The 20,550-nt window shown below is 43.5% G+C and overlaps 1 protein-coding gene across 1 annotated transcript; it reads right to left on the bottom strand.

Annotated features, from left to right (window-relative positions):
• Positions 1 to 10,513: 10,513 nt before the first annotated feature.
• CCDC97 (coiled-coil domain containing 97) lies at positions 10,514 to 18,168 on the bottom strand. The gene is made up of 5 exons (XM_077285695.1): positions 18,027 to 18,168; positions 14,635 to 15,132; positions 13,106 to 13,357; positions 12,567 to 12,693; positions 10,514 to 11,132 (listed from the first exon to the last, which is right to left on the bottom strand). The coding sequence occupies exons 1-5, from the start codon at positions 18,094 to 18,096 to the stop codon at positions 10,976 to 10,978; spliced, it is 1,104 nt and encodes a 367-aa protein (XP_077141810.1). The 5' UTR covers positions 18,097 to 18,168; the 3' UTR covers positions 10,514 to 10,975.
• Between the last annotated feature and the right edge of the window lie 2,382 nt (positions 18,169 to 20,550).

The raw sequence follows: 20,550 nt of genomic DNA, 5'->3' as shown, positions 1-20,550 counted from the left end.
GAGAGTTCAGAAGCTTCTTTCGAACAAGGGGTCCTATGTGCAAATGTAACATCACCTAGAATAAAGTTTTCACTTGAAAATTGTTTGATTTCATTTTGTAATAAGCTGATAATGCTTATAGCTTCACAATTGACCATTTTTTTGTTCAAAATCAAAAAAAAAAAAAGGTTGAAAACTCTGCTGTGCATAATAATTTGGAACATGCATTTTGAGTGTTTATTTTTTTTAAAAAGATACTGTTTTCATAGGCAGTTTTTTCCAAAACATTGCGATTATACTAGAATAGTAGATGACTGGAAAATAACAATGACTGCAATTCAGAGAGGTAATTTAGAGAAAATATGAGGAAATATTATTTGCATAATAATTTGGAACACAGTGTATGTGGGCAATGTTATATACTGCATGGGCTGTGTTATATACCGTTTGGGCTGTGTTATATACTACGTGGGCTGTTATATACTGCGTGGGCTGCGTTATATACTACATGGCTGCTATATACTACGTGGCAAGTGTTATATACTATGTGGGCAATGTTATATACTGCGTGGGCTGTGTTATATACTACGTGGGCTGTGTTATATACTACGTGGGCACTGTTATATACTATGTGGGCAGTGTTATATACTGTTTGGGCTGTGTTATATACTGCGTGACCACTGTTATATACTGCGTGGCCTGTATTAACACATCGGGTATTCTGGAATTTGTTGTGGCCTGTGCAATATACTATGTGGCTGCTATATACATACATATTCTAGAATACCCGATGCGCTAGAATCGGGCCACCATCTAGTTGTATATATTCGCCAACAGAATATCTAGGAGACTTCCAGTAAAAGGGAAGATCTGTTAAATTCTGGGTAGAATCAGAAATATCGATATTCTTACCCAAGTCTTGCACTTTCCAAGTATTGATGTGAATACTTTTCTGCCCAATGATGACAAAAGTATTCTCAGAGTGATACCTTTATTGGCTAACCAGAAAATAATATGTTTGCAAGCTTTCAGAGAACAGTGGCTCCTTCTTCAGGCAAGATTACAAATAGATTAATAAGAAAAGAGCACAACATTTATGGTATTGTGCATATTTGCCAACTCTCCGATGCCGCCCAACAGGCTCTTCAAAAAAGAGGAAATCTCGTGGAAGGGTAAGATCGCTCCCTAAAGTCGCAAAGATAAAAGACCCCATACACATTGGACTAACGTTAGTCGAACACAACGAAATCCCAGATCCCAGATTCTGATTGTCCTTGCATGGATCCAAATCACCAAATGCCATAATTTTGAGATCCCAATTGGATTCAGTACTGTCAGCATCACCCTCCCCTGATCAGGGGACATATTGTATTTAGCAAATTTAACCGTCATGTTTGTGTCTGGAACTCCCCTCGCCCCCAATCCCATTGCCATGCGAGTGTTAACCATGGTGGGCACTTCTTTTAGCAGCGCTCTATTACAGGGGACCGGAGTGTGGCTTTTTGAGTACTTTCCACTGTTCCAAGAGGTCCATAGCAGGGATCTGAGGAAACTCTGATCCCTGCTGTTTAATCCTTTGATCACTGTGGTCCATGATTGTGGCATGAACAAAAGCGGACATCTCTGCCCCGAGAACGAACAAAGGACCACACGACTGTCTGTATAATGAGGGGACACTAAGTCTGTGTCCTTATGCCGCCACATCACATCCTTGGGATAGACGATAAATGTGCGTCTGACCACTGGGATCTTCACTTATCTCAAGAATGGGGACCCAAATCCTGTGAGAATAAAGCGGTAGTGAGCATGTGTGACCACCGCTCTCATAGACAGTGAATGGGGGCTATTATTGCATCCACTTGGGAGACCCAGGACCCCTATTTTTGTGATTTGGGTGGTCCTAGCAGTCAGAACACCCCACAGATTATGCATTTATCACCTATGCTGTAGACAGGTGGTAAATAGTGTAGGCCCTATTGACCACAATGGGAGCTGCATACAGAACACTCTCCCTAGAGGAGTTAACTGGCAGCGAAGATTTTTATAATGTATGTAATCCTATAATATATATTCGGAAAATGCCACTTAAGGTATACGTACAATCCTCTGGTATACATACAGTCCGCTGGTATCAGGGTTGTGGAGTCGGGAGTCCATTTTGGTGGAGTCAGAGTCAGTGTCATGGAAATTTCGGAGTCGGAGGTTTGGCTTACTGACTCCACAGCCCTGGCTGGTATACATACAGTCCGCTGGTATTGCAGCGTAGCCTCATTCACATAAATAGTGATGCAATACCAGACACAGCCTCGGGGTAAGAGTGGCACTGTTTCTAGGGGTAGAAAGCAGTCCTGTTTTTGTAATCTTGGAAAGCGCCTTAAAATATCTCCTAAACTAGCGGAACATGTTTCTACAAAAAAAAAAGAAACCGGTCGATACAACTGAAGTCTTCTGCAATATTTCGGCAAGCTGTGTCCGGACACAAGGTGGTTAATAACCTGCTGGATCCCATATCTATAAATATCCATTAATATGAGTATTTCATCATGTCACTCCGCTGATTCTTCCTTGGTGTTTGAAATAACTCAGATTCCAAAAATTCTTTAATTCCCACCCCGGGGCAGAGAAGGGGGGGTGTATTGAGGTACGTGGGGAAGGGGGGATATGTTCTGAATTCTCAGGGTTATATCATATTTAGTGGCTGGTTAGGCGTGGGCGGATAATGGAGATAATATGAATATATAACATTTAACCCTGCGTTACTTTTCAAGTGCTGATACTTTGGTTTTGCTGCGGTTGTGGGACTACAAGCCCCATCATGCTGACTCGAAATGGTCAATTCAGAATTACATTAGCTCATGAGTGGTAATGGACGAGGCGACCCATGGGACCTCATTGCTTAGTGCATGACACCAGGAGTGACTCAGCTGGAGGAGACTCAGGCCATGCAGGGGAACATTGCTGAGAGCTGTGCAATGTATCTGGACCAGACCGCACAATCCTAGGGACCTTATAACCCAAAAAGGAGAAATCCAGAACTGCAAAATTAAACCAGAGATAGGAAAAATGGCATTACACCCGCCACATCATTACAGCCGTCCGAGAGGTTTATACCGAAAGTATTAATAGCTTCCAGCATCATTATCTCGAGCTCCTGAGCCGAGCCGTCACATAAATCTCTGCCGATCTATCGGGTCATAAAGAGTATGGTCCTATAATGGGGGCCAATGGGCAAGCAATGGAGGGTGCCAGGGGCAGAGTTAAGGTGGAAGGGCAGAGTTAAGGTGGAAGGAGATACAGGAGATCGGGGGTAAGGAAGAAGGGTAAGAAAGATGGACGCCAATGAGGACAGGGGAATGAGGAAGACACACAAAAAAGAGGAATAGGTATGGCAAGACAAAAAGGTAATCAAAACACAATGAAGGGCATAAAGGCGAGAAGAAAGATGGAGGCAAGGAGGAAACATAGATAAAGGGCTATGGAGGAAACATGCACCTGAAAACAAGGAGGCAATACACAAAGATGAGCATGACGGCAAGGAAAAAAAAACACAGAGGGAGGTAACATACGGAGAGGGACATGAAGGTGAGTAGAAAAAGAAGAGAACACACAAGGGGGGTGAAGGCAAGAAGAAAAAGAGACATGGAGGTTACATAAAGAGGGAGATGAAGGCAAGAAGAAAAGGGAGACTTGGCCATTACACAAAGAGGGGGATAAAGGCAAGAAGAAAAGGGAGACATGGATATTACACAAAAGGAGGAGATGAAGGCAAGAAGAAAAGGGAAACGTGGAGGTTACACAGAGGGGGATGAAGGCAAGAAGAAGGGGAAAAAGGGGGTAATGGAGAAGACAAGGAAGAGGGGCCACAAGAGGATAGGAAAGTACTAGAAGAATAGAAACATTTCCTGTTAATCCCAAGAACTTTGCAATCACGGAATTGTTCCTTAAGATAGACATATATATTGAGAAAACACTAAAATCTACTTGGATCAGGTCATTTTTTGGGGATTGTTATTTAATATAATTATAGGAGAACATTGTCACTTGTGTGATCATCTTCAATGATTTAAAGGTAACCGTTTGTAATGCTTGTAAAAAGAGGAGACAATATCCTTCTCACTGGTGTATGAAAACGTCTCTGGACGTTCTCAGCCCTGTAGATAAGACTGATATAAATTGATTACCGGGGTAAGCCTTTTCTGGATTTCTTGTTATTAATTCCATTTACAACACCAAACGTGTCCCATGGACGTTATTCTAAGGCTGGCCACATATCATCAGTAGTCATCAGCCCTAAATACACAAACAGCTTTCGAACTTTTTAGGCAATGACAACAAAAAATAACCATGGATGGCAAGTCCAGAGAGAAGACTCTCAAAGTTGCCTTCTTCCCTCCCTTCTATTAGATAAGGTGATCCCACTGCAAAAATTGTCCAAAGATTATTGTCCAAAAATAAGTAATCCACAGCAGCATAGACAACATTGTCTCGTCTGCAGATCCTTCCTGTCGCCATACATCTCATATTCACACCAGAGATTTTGCGCTGTGGTGCTGAAGTCATTCCGTCCAACCACCCTCATAAAATCAGAGCGGGACTTTAAAAACCTCAGACGCTACAGAAAACCTTGTCTTGGACTGCTGAGTATGAAGTGATGGTTCTGTTTAATTCAAGCTTTGGTTGAAAGACCTCCCACCCAGTAATCTTAGTGTATTTGTGCCCACATTTTTCAGAAGCTGCCCACAAAAACCCACTGGTCTCTTACTAGCAGTGAGAAGAACATCTGATGCTTCGATACTGACCACAGATGAGAAAATATGGCAGAGTTCTAGAGATGAATACGACCATCTAAGAACGGCACAATGCTGCTATATACTTTGGACTTACTATAGAAGGTGCCCTCTCTAGGGTTCATTTTTTGGGGGAGACCCCGGTGATCCATGTCCCGTTGGCATAGTAAAGTATTTGTTGAATTATATACTTGATTGGGGGGAAAGATCGAGTGAACAACATTCCGTTTCTGAATAATAGGGTGGATTGTTTGGGGTAAAGGTGCCAGGGTGTAATGATCACGTACGGGCACAGACAGAATCCGCCTCTTAGTCAGGATTATATTTAGAGTAAAGTGCCAGTGTAATAACATAGCTAAACCACAAAGCCAGCTTGGCACGCCAGGAAAATATTCTCCTTCTGTGTATACAGCTCCCCCCGTAATACTGTACCCACGTGTTTACAAGTGATAGCCGGCCTTCTGTCTGTGACTACAGAGAGTCTGGTGCCCTGTCTGTGCAGTAGGGTGGCCATTTTCTTACACCCGATTAGTGAATTCTGAGTAATTAGGGTCAACTATTCTGAATCCTTGGCCAGATTGAAGATTGATTATGAAGAGTTCCTGGCCTGGGGATGCTTGGGAAAACGTATCCAACATTATTTCTGATTTATAAAATATGGGGTAAGAGAGTTAAACAAATTCGTGGGGATACCTGTCTTACCAGGTTCTCTCCGCTGTGGTTTAATAATATTGGTAATCTACCGGAGTTTTTGGCAATGGGATGCATATCAGAATGGCAAGCTAAGGGAATTCGATATGTCTATTAGATTCTGGAGTGGCGGGAGCTGAAACCCTTTTCCCAGCTGCAGTCGGAGTATGATCTTAAGACATCCGGGGGGTATCAATATGCACAAGTCCGACATGCATTTGTAGCTCAGAATAAGGGGCATTGTCTCAAAATCCAAAGTGACTTAGTATTGAAATACATCTGTGGAATGGGGACAACGAGGGGTGTTATCTCCTCCCTGTACGAAGATTTACTCCATATTCACTCATTGGGACATCCGATTGGCGCGAGGGCTAAATGGGAAAGAGAGTTGGGTCACTTAGAGAATGAAACGTGGGAATCTGTATTAGAATGGACACCAAAACTATCATTGAATGAGCCATGTAGACTTTCCCAGCGTTATATTATACACAGAGTGTATAGGTCCCCGGATGTCCTATACAGAGCTGGGTTGAGATCTGATTCGGAATGCCCTAGATGTAGGAATGATAATGCAGGAATGTTCCACATGCTCTGGACGTGTCCGAGATTGACTGCTTTTTGGTTGGTGGTTCTCAGCCGGATAGAAGGGGCATACAGATGTGTAATTCCAAGGGAACCAGTGGTGTGCGTGTTGGGATATGTAGGTCATAGCAAGAAATTGGATTAAAGAGGAGCCTCCCTCGAGGGGTGAATACATTAAATATGTGGGGCAGGTCATTGCCCTGGAAAAGGGAGTGTATCAGAAACGAGGGAAAATGGTCTTGTTTGACAAATTGTGGACGCCTTGGTTGGCACTGGGTTAGGAGGAGTTTAAGGGAAGACAGGCCTGAGGTGGTATCGCCTACACGATAATGTTCTATATGTCCATAATGGAAGACATTACATAATGCTAACGTATATACTGTTACAAGACATGTTAAGTGAAGAGCGTGAGCTGTCTAAATGGTAAGGAGGGGGGAGGAAGGGGAAGGGGGGGTTAATGTTGGGGAAAATTGGAATATACATGTATTAATGTCAAATGTTTTATTGAAATTTTATACTTAATAAAAAACTATTTGCGTTAAAAAAATGAAGTTTCTGGCTCTGGAGGACCCGTCCTACATTACATACCGTACATTGATTTTATTACATTGTGTAATTCTTCATTTCCCCTGTGGGAGTGCTGCAGGGAAACTAAACACTTTATAACCGGTTTCCCCACAGATTAGAGCTGTTCGCTGATGGTTCCAGCAGACTAGCAGAGAGTACTTTGTAGTCAGCTTTTATTTGAGCCATTCCATCCAGTAGGGATTGGCTGAAGTACAGAGGCCTCACGCCCAAGAGTGTCTTAAGATGATGGTACATATAAAAGATAACTGGCAGCTGAAGGGTCGGTCGACACACAGCCACCTCTCCACTACTCCCCCTTAGTTGAGAGGTCAGGTGCTTCTAATGGGGAGAGAGAAGAAAGTTGCTGCCAAGCAATGACTTCTCGCCCCTCAAAAAAAAAAGGATTTCTGGGTTGGATTTTTAGAGCAGGTAGTTGGTAAAGCTCTGATTTGAATTCATGATTTGCTGCCAATCATCTTATAAAATGGCGGCAAGATGACACTTCTGCCGTTCATATATTGACTAGTTGCCATCACGTTAACAACTTCTGTGTCCGTTCACATGTTCAGGATTCAATGTGAATTCCGCGCCAAAATCCAAGTCAAATGTTCAGATCTGCAGTAGAAGTCCAAGTGTCGGCCTTTATTGCAGTGAATAAATGTCAGATCTGCTTGTGCCAAGTCCAACACGTGTGAATATACCCTTAGGAGTGGGTGAGGTGCCCGCTGAATAATAGGGGAAGGCGAGATGCCCGAATCACCGTCTCGCTTCGTTTGCAGAGGTGATCGGCCAGGAATGAGGAGCTGTCTGTTTACTACGAAGGAAGGGTTGGGAGCGAAGGGTGAAGTTACATCTGTCGCTAATTAGACCTTAGTGACTCACCAAAGATGATGCCAGCTACGTTGGGGGCACAGCAGGGGGTATGAGAAAAGAGTAAAAGGAGAAATGATTTTATTATTCAGTTACATTTACCAGGAAACATGCGCTCCATACCAGGAGGGGTGGGCTGTCGACCACATGTGTTTCTGCTTTAACCTTCTGGATCTCCTGGTGTGAACGAAAGGCGCAGGTCGCCTACAACCGTACATACATCATGGATTTTACTGTGACCCCCTTACATGTCTCATCATACAAAGCCACTCACTATTACAGGCAACTTATCCCTCATCTCTGGCCTAATAGATGATCCAACAAGTCACTTCAATTTTATTAAGGCTCAGGTTTACCATTTACAGCGATCACCCCTGCTAAATATTACATTGATCCACTCTGTGCCATTAAAAGAGCTTTCAGACCTGGACTGTGGAAGATCTCTGAAGTCTCCTGTGATATCAGCACTAAGACGTTATCAGCAAATCTAGAAGTCCTATGCGGCCTCCATGGATCAGACTTGGGTTTCCCGCACATCCCACAGATGATCGATTGGACAGAGATCTGGGGTACATGAAGACAATTCATCAGCTTGATCTCACTCATGTTCTTCAGACCAATCCTGACCGACGAACCATTCTCCTGCTAAACGAGGCACTTCCATTAGGGAATACCTCTATCATGACGGGGGGCACTCGGTCTTTATAGTGTTAAGTAGATGGTACGTGTCACATTCACATGAAGCCGAAGTTTCCAGCAGAGCGTTGTCCCATGACACTGCCTGCGCCAGCTGATGTTCTTCCCACACTGGTGACATATGTTGTAGGAAGTAACAAAATCAATTTGACCAGACCTCATTCTTCTATTGCTCTATGGTCCGTATCTGATGCCTATTGTAGCTTCTCTTGGCAGCGGTCAATATGGCCACTCTGACCGGTCTGTGACTACAAATACACAGTAAGCTGCGATGCTCGGTCCCTTCTGACACCGTTCTGTCATTGTCATCAATGTCAGCTACAGTCGCTCTTCTGCAGTTGTGTACAATACAGGCCTGCCTTTACTTCTTAAACGCATGAGTAACACTTGGCCGTCCATGTCTCTTCTTCTTTGAAGCACTTTTTGCTAACTACAAACTGCAGGACATCGAGAACATCCCTCAGTATCTGCCATATTGGAGAAGCTCTGAACTCTGTCTAGAAATCACATTTGGCCCTCATCACTGTCGCTCACGTCCTTACACTCGCCCATTTTTCCTGCTTCAACTTAAAGAACTAACCGCTCGCTTGCTGCTTGATCAGTCCCATCTGACGGTAGCCATTGTCCCCGGATAATCAGCACTAATCTCTAATATCGCACTTGCTGTCATTAAGCACCGATACGGGGGATGGTCGTCCATGCAGGAAAGATGATTTATATAGGATGTGCTGAAAGTCCTAGCAATAGTGAATTCAGTATAGCTCCCTCCATAAGGCCTCGACGTGCCCGGACACTGCTTCCTGCTGTGGGTTAGCAATGTCTGATCTAAGAGTCCTTGATCCATTAAATCAGCAAGCTAACAACTACTCTCACTAATGACGCCGCCTCATTGGGGAAGGAATTAAACTCATTCTCTATGTGCCAGTAACTCCAGGTTCCACAACCCATTTTAGTGTTATCACATGGTGTCCAGTTTTTGGTAAATTTCTTTGAAATTGTAAAGTCGTGTTCATCCCTTTCTGGCAAAAATTTGCAAAATAATCGATGACCTGCAGCCATGAATTAACAGGAGTGAAGTCAGAAACCCTGCAATTCCCAAGTTATGTATAAAATGGATCTTTGTAGGACCCCAGTCTTGGCCGATATCCCTTGTCATGGTTCAAGGCTCTTTAGCAGATTGGACATGGACTGATGGGATACATACCTATAAGCACTAGAGACACAACCTTCTGGCTGGCAGGGAACATTGGTGCCTGCTGAGGCTACACAAATGTGCCATCAAGGATCTGACCGAAACATATGTGGTCATCTAGGATCAGAAGTTGCCACGACAAACAGGTTACTAAATAACCCCAAATCATTTACATAATTTGCAACTTGCATGTCATGGAGGCCTCAATACGACCTCATTCTGCACAATGCGATGTAACGGTGCCGCCTGTGATCTTTAGCCATTTTTTCCATTGCGCAAAAAAAATAAAGGGAACACTAAAATCCCACATCCTAGATATCACTGAATTAAATATTCCAGTTGCAAATCTGTATTCATTACATAGTGGAATGAGTTGAGAACAACAAAAATCGACCTGAAAGGTGTTGGGCTGTAAGCACAACACCCACTTATGGATGTTGGCCTCTCATACCACCCACATGGAGTCTGTTTCTGGAAGTTTGAGCAGACACATGGATATTAGTGTCCTGCTGGAGGTCATTTTGCAGGGCCCTGGCACCCTGGTAGCGGTCCTGCTGCTGGGTTGTTGTCATCCTACGGCCCCCTCCACGTCTCCTGGTGTACTTACTTGCCTGTCTTCTGGTATCTGAACCATGCTCTGGAAACTGTGCCGACAGACATAGCTGCCCTACTTGCCACAGCTCACACTGATGTGCCATCCTGGATGAGCTGCACTACCTGAGCAACTTATGTGGGTTGTAGACACAGCCTCATGCTACTGTACCTCTAGGGGTGAAATCAATGCCAAAATGACTAAAACAACAGTCAAAAAGTATGAGGACAGAGAAATGGTCTGTGGTCACCCCCTGCAGAACCACTACTTATAGGGGTTGTCTTGCTAATTGCCTATCATTTCTACCTGTTGTCTGTACCATTTGCAAAGCAGCAGGAGAAATTGATTCACATTCGGTGTTGCTTCATAACTGGAGAGACTGATTTCACAGAAGTGTGATTGACTTGGCGTTACATTGTGTTGTTTAAGTGTTGCCTTTATTTTTTGGTGCAGTGTATATAGGAAAGCTGTGTGACGATCTGTGGGGGTGGCAATGGTGGTCACATGGGATGTCCCAGAGAACATAAAAGATTGGACATATATGGAAATGATTCAGAATTTTACTTACCAAATCAATTTTTTTTATTTACTCCTATGCTTTTGCAGTTGTAGAAACTTTATCGAAGAGGCAGCAGCACAAGAAGACAATTCTTGCTGTTTCCTAGCAGGATGCTGCAGAGAAGTTGAAAGCGGCTGCCTCTTACCACATGGAAGAATATAATAAAAAGAACAGTACAACTAACATATGATCCGGCGTCTTCTGTACAAGTTGTGAGCAGTCATTTTCCTCATTGAAACGTTCCAACTAAATTCAGAAATCGTTTCCAAAACTATTGTGAAAGTGACGAAAACAGTGAAAAGTCCAAAATACCTGTACTATGGATCGGCCAATAAGAATGAGGCGGGTGTGTGCTGCCCTCCAGTGGCCGTCCCAGTGCATAGACTCTGAACAGGAGCTTCTCTGTTACCAGCGCCTCTGGTTCCTGTCCATGTAATACTAGTTGGTGGAGGATGATATCATCACTCGCTGCCGACCCTTTCCTGTCCGTTTGCCCTGTGATCATCCTCTTCTTCCATCTCGTCTATTCCTTCGTCTTTGTCATCATCGAAGTAACGTTCTTCTTCATCCCGATTGACAATGTCCAAATTATCGAAGTCCGGGTTATCGTCGACCTCACTAAGAAAAACACAACACAGATCAACATCTTCCTCCCCTCCTTCCAGGAGCCAGAGCAAATTATTTTTCCATTCCCATAACTGTATGGGGGGCTTGTTATTTTTTAGTGTGGGACGAGTTGTACTCATTAATCACTTAAGTAAAAAAAAAAAAAAAAAAAAGCAACTATGCCATTATTTCTTTATTTCTTGATTTTATGGCATTCAATGTGCAGTAAAAATGACCTGATGGTGCAATTCTCTTCGATACTAAACTTTTAACGCTTTTTTTTAAATATTTTATTTGCTAAAAATATATATATATATATATATATATATATATATATATATATATATATATATATATATATATATATATATATATATATATATATATATATATATATATATATATATATATTTAAAATTTTGTTAAAAAAAAAACAAACAAAAAAAAAAAGCAAAAACTTTTGTTTGTGTCACCTTTTTCTGAGACCATAACATTTTTATTTTTCAGTTGAAACTGTTTTTTTTTGTGCGGCGAGTTGACAGTTTTTTCCAATACCATTCTGGGATCCATATGGTTTTGATCACTTTTTATTGGGTTTTTAGCAGGAAGTACAGGGACTGAAAAAAAAAAACGGCAAAAAAAGGCCATTCTGGGGGGTGAAGAGGATTGTTTTTCTTTTTTTTTTTTCTTCTTTTTATGCTTCCGCAATTTTAAAATAATAATAATAATAATAAAAATAATTTAATATTTTTTATAGATTTTTTTTTTATAAATGCTTATTTATTTTCCAACTGAAAAAAGGGCGCGATTCATAGTTTATTTGTTTTTTCCAATTTTTTCTGTAAAACTTTTTGTTTTAATTAATTTTTACTGTTTCTGGTAGGTTCTGGGAAGTGGAACCTATGATCGTCTGTCTGACTGCAGTATTACAGTAGAAGTGATGAATTATGAAGCCCATCTGGAGTCTGGGCTTCAGAGACGTACAAAGATGGTGACAGGAGTCATCAGCAGCTGCAGGTCCACAGCAAAACACCAGTGATCGGAGCTGGCACTAATGTTAAGACTGTATAGAGCGGGCTCTGGTTCTGAGCCTGTAACATACATCTTCAATGGGTGTGCACCTCAAGTTAGGAAGAGGTTAATTACCGGAACATCCCTTTCCTCTACTCTCTTTTCTGAACATTTTTCACCTATACATGGGCTAAGTGTTAAATGTTAGATCTCAGGGGGTCCGATTGCTAAAAATTGGATCCCACAGTAGGTCCAGAGATGCATGGAATGTGCGGGCAACCATGTGCATATATGTGAGCCCCAGAAGAGGGCGCTCTAGTAATACCCAACAGCTAATAAATGAACCTTTCCTTGGTTGCCGCATGTAACAATCATTCTCTACATGTATTAATTATAATGACTCTCCCCCGCCGCGTACAGACGCAGCTCCCTTACCTGTAGTTGAAATCCCAATCTTTTCCATCCAGAAACCTCTGATGCATCCGGCTGACGAACTCGTCCCTCATCAGAGCCTTTTCCTCGTTGTCCACCTCTTGCTCCTCTTCAGACTGTACTTCAGACTCTGAATGATAAAGGATCCAGGATTCATGTGATGTTCTGACCCAGTGTGACTACTAAAGGTAAAGAGGTGGTAAATAAGAGAAAGGACGTTCCAGCACCTATAGGGCTTACAGAAAGGAAGTTCCAGCATTCTGTCAGTACTATAGGTGCTGGAATGTCCTCTTATTTACCACCTCTTTACGTTTAGTAGAGCCACCCACTCAAAAAGAGAATTTGTACAGTAACCAGGACATTTTAGACTGGTACCTGCACCAACAACAGTTTTAGCTTTCTGTAGGGTCTGGGGGCAAAGAAACCATTTTTTTCTACAGGATTTGTGTTTAGGACCGGTACTCTCTAAAAGTGCCCACCCAAAAGAATTACAGGAATTAATTTCATGAAAAGGTCTGGAGGTTTGAGAGTGTGTGACTCACCTTCCTCTTCACTGTCCTCATCCTCTTCTTCCTCCTCACAGTTCTGCTCCATCTCACGCTGGGCCTCCAGCCTCCTCTGTAGGGACTGCTCCTCGCAAGAGTTGAGGAGGACATCAGACAGGGAAGTCGCCTGCGCCATATCCCGACTATTCTGTGACATGATCTCCTCCTCGCTCTGGTACTGGCCCACATAGTGCTCGTACATCAGGGGGTCCCGAGCTCGCATTTGCTCGTCGCTGAAATAGTCCCCGGCTGTAGGAAATAAGGGATATGAGAACTTCAGGAGGGTTTGTGGCCCTGTACCAGGCACACGTCCAGACACATGATGCACAGCAAAGAAACGGAGGTCGGACCCCACTAATCAAACTTTGAGCTTATCAATGTCCAAGTACTGGAAAATTGCTTACAGATTTAATCCCTTACACTCGATGATGTATTTATCATGGAGCAGGTTCAGGAGCTGCACCCGCTCCATACAGAGCAGGTGGCTGCTGTGTAAAACAGCCAGCCCTTGCCTCTAACAGCAGCGACGGGAACTCGCTGCTGTATAACTATGTAAGTGATGCATCTTTTTTGGGCGTCCATCATTCCCTGTGTGACACAATTAATGGGTGCTTATGGTGGGGGCCTGCTTGGCATATTAGACCATGATTTTATGATACATTAAGGTTTCAAGCCCCCTATGAGGAATAAAAAATAAAGTGAAAATATACAAAAAAATTAAAAATATTTGTAACTTTTTTTTAATTAAAGTTTAAAATCACGCAATTCCATAATAAATAAATGCCAGAATTGCTGTCGCAGAGCACCGCAATTTCCTCCAAAAACGAAATACAAACCGATCAAAGCGGTACCAATAAAACGACAGCTCAGCACGCAAAAAAAAAACCAAATCCGTCACATTGTTCCACATCCCGAAAAATAAAAGTTACGTCTCTCATAAAAAGAGTATTTTACCCTGAAAAATAATAATAAATCACAAAAAAAACATATGTTTGGTACGGCAGCAATCGTACTGACCTGGAGGATCGAGGTAACAGGTCATTTTTCCGTGAAAACTGTAAAAACTAAATTTAAAAAACCAATGGCAGAATTGCTGTTTTTTTACCATTTCAACCCATTTTCCATTTTTCTGTTTTTTTTTTCCAGTACAATTATATGGTAAAATAAATGAGGTCTTTCAAAGCTACAAACCTGTCCCGTGAATACAAGCCCCATATGGCTATGGGTTGAATTAAAATGGTTCTTCGAAGGAGAGGAAAGACTGAAAAGGTAAAAACAAAAATTGTCTTTATGTGGACAAGTGCTCATCTGCTCTACTAGGGGGATGATGGACCTCACAGAGACCACTTTAGTAGACCAGGAGGACGCGGCCTGACTTAGTATTACACGGTCACCCCTTCACCCCTCATACGAAATCTGCTGCAGGGAAAACACATGACTGTCCGCAGCTCTCACTGGAGATGACAGATTTTTCACGGTCCCTGCCATCGTCCATACGGAGCAGTGAGCGATGGTGACTGTCGTACCTGAGATCAGCTGCTGGAGGGCGGCGTACCTCTTGTTCCGGACCCTTGTGTGATGGACTTTCTTGAGTGATGCTTTGCGGATCTCCTTGAAGTAGAAATCGGCGGTGTAGTCACCAGATAAGTGACTGAAGCTTTCCAGATGTTCTTCCTTTAGAACCTTCCGAAAACGCTCAAGAAAGATGAGAGGCTTCGTCTTGTACAGGTCCAGAAGCAACGCCATCTTCTGCTCGTGGCTGAACTCGGGCTCTCCAATCTGCTGGCTGCGGATGGGCACCTGGCTCGCAGCAATCTCAGTAAACATATCTAATAGAGGGCCTGTAACGGGGGCCGGGTCCTGCCTTACGGGGTCTTCGCGGCTACCCAAACACCTGGCCACTTTTAGGGCCTTGGCCAGCACTTTGCCATCATCTACAATGATGTCCATCTCATCATCACATGTGGGTTTCTCATATTCTGGTTTTTGGTTCTGGACCTCATTGGAAGGTTCCGATGCATCAACTAAAAAAAAAAAGATAGATAGAATAGAGGTGTTATCAGTCATTGTACAGGAGGAGGAGGTGAGCTGTGACATCACCTATTGTGAATGGGGATCGTGTGTTATCTACTGTATATAGAGGTGTTATCAGTCATTGTACAGGAGGAGGAGGTGAGCTGTGACATCACCTATTGTGAATGGTGGATCCTGTGTTATCTACTGTATATAGAGGTGTTATCAGTCATTGTACAGGAGGAGGTGAGCTGTGACATCACCTGTTGTGTATGGTGGATCCTGTGTTATCTGCTGTATATAGAGGTGTTATCAGTCATTGTACGGGAGGAAGAGGTGAGCTGTGACATCACCTATTGTGAATGGTGGATCCTGTGTTATCTGCTGTATATAGAGGTGTTATCAGTCATTGTACGGGAGGAGGAGGTGAGCTGTGACATCACCTATAGTGAATGGTGGATCCTGTATTATCTACTGTATACAGGGCCGGCCCGAACGTATAGGCGAACTAGGCGGCCGCCTAGGGCGCCAACCCTAAGGGGACGCCAGAGAAAAAATAGAAAAAATTATAAAAAATCTTTTCAAAAGGCAAAAGGTGTATGGAGCGGAGCTGAATGTGTATGAGGTGTATGGAGCAGAGCCGTGTGTGTATGAGGCGTACGGAGCGGAGCCATGTGTATGAGGTGTATGGAGCGGAGCTAAATGTGTACGAGGTGTACAGAGCGGAGCCGCGTGTGTACGAGGTGTATGGAGCGGAGCACGTGTGTACGGAGCGCAGCCGCGTGTGTAGGAGTAGCTATGTGTGGCCATTATACGGTATGAAGTATCATGTCCAGCCAATATACAGTATGGAGCATCATGTGTGGCCATTATACAGTATGGAGCATCATGTGTGGCCATTATACAGTATGGAGCACTGTGTGGCCATATTTTTTTGTTTATAATTATTCTTTAAGAAACAGTGTGATCAGCAGTGCTAAATGGGTGTGTTTGGGACGTGGATATGGGTGTGGCTAGTTATGAATGGGTGTGGACAGAGGTGTGGCCTAAAATCTGCCGCGGCGCGCAAAGCACGCCGCAAACTTTGTCCCGCTTTCCCATCTTCAAAAGTTGGGAGGTATGTTAAAAGTAGTAGGGGCGCAACAAAATAGTTTCGCCTAGGGCGCCGCAATCTCTCGGGCCGGCCCTGACTGTATATAGAGGTGTTATCAGTCATTGTACAGGAGGATGAGGTGAGCTGTGACATCACCTATTGTGAATAGTGGATCCTGTGTTATCTACTGTATATAGAGGTGTTATCAGTCATTGTACAGGAGGATGAGGTGAGCTGTGACATCACCTATTGTGAATGGTGGATCCTGTGTTATCTACTGTATATAGAGGTGTTATCAGTCATTGTACAGGAGGAGGCGGTGATCTGTGACATCACCTATTGTGAATGGTGGATCCGGTGTTATCTACTGTATATAGAGGTGTTATCAGTCATTGTACAGGAGGAGGAGGTGATCTGTGACATCACCTATTGTGAATGGTGGATCCGGTGTTATCTACTGTATATAGAGGTGTTATCAGTCATTGTACAGGAGGAGGTGAGCTGTGACATCACCTATTGTGAATGGTGGATCCTGTGTTATCTACTGTATATAGAAGTGCTATCAGTCATTGTACAGGAGGAGGAGGTGAGCTGTGACATCACCTATTGTGAATGGTGGATCCTGTGTTATCTACTGTATATAGAGGTGTTTTCAGTCATTGTACAGGAGGAGGTGGAGGTGAGCTGTGATATCATCTATTGTGAATGATGGATCCTGTGTTATCTACTGTATATAGAGGTGTTATCAGTCATTGTACAGCAGGAGGAGGTGAGCTGTGACATCACCTATTGTGAATGGTGGATCCTGTGTTATCTACTGTATATAGAGGTGTTATCAGTCATTGTACAGGAGGAGGAGGTGAGCTGTGACATCACCTATTGTGAATGGTGGATCCTGTTATCTACTGTATATAGAGGTGTTATCAGTCATTGTACAGCAGGAGGAGGTGCGCTGTGACATCACCTATTGTGAATGGTGGATCCTGTGTTATCTACTGTATATAGAGGTGTTATCAGTCATTGTACAGGAGGAGGAGGTGAGCTGTGACATCACCTATTGTGAATGGTGGATCCTGTTATCTACTGTATATAGAGGTGTTATCAGTCATTGTACAGGAGGAGGAGGTGCGCTGTGACATCATCTATTGTGAATGGTGGATCCTGTGTTATCTACTGTATATAGAGGTGTTATCAGTCATTGTACAGGAGGAGGTGGAGGTGAGCTGTGATATCATCTATTGTGAATGGTGGATCCTGAGTTATCAGCTGAATATGGTCGCCCTGGTCATTATAATCCTGCCTCTGAAGATAAGGAGCCTTCTGAAAACTATTCCTGAAAGTACAGGATGTGTGAGCCTATAATGCTCGGGGGGGGGGGGAGAGCATAAAGAGAAAGATTACAAATTTTGTTTTTTTAAGTAAAGATTGTAATATGACTTTTTTGTGGTTTGGAGAGAAAATATGTATGTGACATAATAATAATACCGGCCCCGGTCGTTTTCTGGTGACACACTGCCTTTAAGGTCTATCTAGCTGTGTAACTAAGGACCGCGCGCGGTCTCTCTGCGATCCGCAGAGGTTTGTGGTGACCATCCCCCGGCTTAGCACACCCCTGTATGACAGACGGGGACCCCGGCCTCCCCCACACGCTGCCTGGGCCGCACGGAGCTGACGTCGTCCATAGAAGTGGATGTAGTTGGAGTCACGAGGAGAAAGACATCATGTGCGCATGAGGCTGTACACCTCCATATCGTCAGATTCTGCAATGGCGCCCCCCACCGGCTAGGAGGAGACCCTCAGCTCCTCACTTACCGTCTGCCTCCTTCTCTTCGGACTCCGTTTTCTCAGTCGCTCCCTGACAAACCTGACTGGACGCCGCCATCTTCCTCCTCCCGGATGTTGAGTCTTCTTATCCAACCGGAAGTTCGACCACAACCATCTTCCTACACCCGCAAAGCGATTTGGCCAGGCCGGCGCCATCTTGCTACTCCAATTTCTTCCGCGGCCTCTCGGGCTTCTGCCGTTCGTGATTTTATATTTATGTAAATCATATACACTATTAGCTACGTGTAATCCCCGACTATAACTACTTCAATTCCTTCCTGTAAGTACGATTTTTAATGGAAACTTTATTGAAATAAAAATATACCTTATATATATTTTTTGGGTGTTCTCCCTTGTGCCAATCAGATCGTGTGTTTCATTATCAATGGGGCTTACGAGAAATGAGAGCTGGCATCTGATTGGTTGCTATAGGAAACACCTCAGTTTTTGTTTCCTGTGTAACTGTTCTGATGGCCTGTGTAATCCTGTGGGCATTTTCTTAGCAATTGTCCACAAAAAGGGAAATAAAATCAAAACAAATCTGCCATTTGTGCTTTATACACAATTTGAGTCCTTAATGTGTGATAATCTGGCACGTATCAGGCACCATTGTTACCCATCTCCCCGTCGGAGGATTGCAGTGAGTGACATTCCGGATCTGTTTGACTTTCTAATCCAAGATGTCATCAAATCTCATCCACATCTGGAAAAACCGCCATGCGTACGCTCCGTGTAAACATCGCCTTAAAGGGTAGTTCCAGGAGTGAAAGCTCTCCCGTGCGAGGGGCTTCTGCCTGCATCTCAGCATTGCAGGGGGTCTCTGTGACCAGGAAGCTCTCCTTTATTGTAGAAGAAAAAAAAAGAAAAAGAGAAAAGAGAAAAAAAAAAAAAGGAAGAGAAAAGAAAAAGGAAAAAAAAATTGCCCTAAAGGAGTAGTTCCAGGAGTGAAAGCTCTCCCATGTGAGGGGCTTCTGCCTGCATCTCAGCATTGCAGGGGGTCTCTGTGACCAGGAAGCTTTCCTTTATTGTAGAAGAAAAAAAAGAAAAGAAAAAAAAAGAAACAGAAGATAAAGAAAAAAAAAAAGAAGAAAAAAAATGAAAGAAATAAACTAGAAGAAAAAAAAAAAATTCACCTTAAAGGTGTAGTTCCAGGATTGAATGCTCTCCCCTGTGTGAGGGGCTTCTGCCGGCATCTCAGCATTGCGGGGGGTCTGTGATCAGGAAGCTCTCCTTTATTGTGCTGATGGGGGACAGCCCTCAAGTCCTTTTAAAGGGGTTTTCCGGTAGGAAGACGATAGGGATAGGTGATGGCTTCTTTCTTGGTGGGGGTCTGATAGAAGAGAGCAGCCATACATAATCCTGACCGCTGCTTCATTCACCCTCTATGGGAGTGCCACTTCTCCCAAGCCTCTCTTAACTCGCCCTGCCCAGTTCACATGTACACCGCTGCAGCCAATCAGGATGTGCAGCAGCTCAGTCCACATTGGCGGCACACTCCATCGGTTGTCTGCAGCGCCATCCTCAGTGCTGCAGACCATAACAGACACAAACAGCAGCAGAGGAGACTCAATGCTGGACCTGGGGAGGGCGAGTAACAAAATCTGCATGCACCGACAGAAGTTTTCTGAAACTGGAAAACCCCTTTAAGATGGAGTGAACTGTAATAACAAACAAGCGCTGATCCATGGGTGACATCCAGATCGGCCGGCAGGGGACAGGTACCAGTCTGGAAGGTACTTCCTTTTGGGTTTTTTTTTACCTCCTTGGGTCTTTTAGTAAGTTTTTCAGTAATGGACAACTCCTTGAAATAGAACCCTGCCATGAGGTTTCCTGTTCTAGGATGCGGCCTCTACATCTGTCCCATACGTCTGCAGCTGATGGGCAGAATCATCAGGGGTCACACCAGGGGCCAAAGTTAGTCTGTACACATCTGTCAGGGGGCGCGTGGCCCCCACTAACAAAAGCTTCTTTATGGAGGAGTGTGGGAACCTTATGTTTAGCTATAGGGCATCTTCATATAGTGATTGTTAAAAGGGGTCAAGATTGTCAAAGTTTTTTTGGGGAGGCTAATTATAAGAGGGTACATATTAGTAAAGTTTGGGGCCCACCTATACACATGGCTGCTTGTGGTTGGGTAAGGGCCATAGGGACTGATGATAATTCAAGCATCACAAGCTATTTAGAGCTTCTTTGTTCCATTACTCATTTTGCACAGTTTCCCTTCTACAGCCTCTACGGCGCAGAATTGCTGGCTGCAGAATGAGTAAACTAAGACTCCAACAGTGAGCTCATTTTGAAAGAGTTTGTAATTCAGGTCTTTTTTTTCCTGAACTCTGTGCAGATTTATTTCCAGTCACTATACAGTCATAAATCAGCTATGAAACGTTCAGAAAAAGACATCCACAAGAGACACAAACTCTCCCGTTAGAAAGAGCTCACTGAGAGATTCTCCGTTAACTCATTTATTAGCCCAAGATATATGAAGAGAAAATTAAACTGCTCCTAAATGTAT

Source organism: Ranitomeya variabilis, chromosome 2 (assembly GCF_051348905.1).
Source record: "Ranitomeya variabilis isolate aRanVar5 chromosome 2, aRanVar5.hap1, whole genome shotgun sequence".
In the NCBI taxonomy this organism is placed as follows: Eukaryota; Metazoa; Chordata; class Amphibia; order Anura; family Dendrobatidae; genus Ranitomeya; species Ranitomeya variabilis.
This window is presented reverse-complemented; position numbering and strand designations above follow the sequence as displayed.

What these genes read in the sequence shown, in the direction of transcription:
- CCDC97 (XM_077285695.1), bottom strand. Translation starts at nt 18,096, where the DNA reads ATGGCGGCGTCCAGTCAGGTTTGTCAGGGAGCGACTGAGAAAACGGAG. An exon ending in CGAAGAGAAGGAGGCAGACG is followed by an intron (nt 15,133 to 18,026) that starts GTAAGTGAGGAG and finishes TTTTTTTTTTAG; the next exon opens with TTGATGCATCGGAACCTTCC. An exon ending in GATTGGGATTTCAACTACAG is followed by an intron (nt 11,133 to 12,566) that starts GTAAGGGAGCTG and finishes TGTTTTTCTTAG; the next exon opens with TGAGGTCGACGATAACCCGG.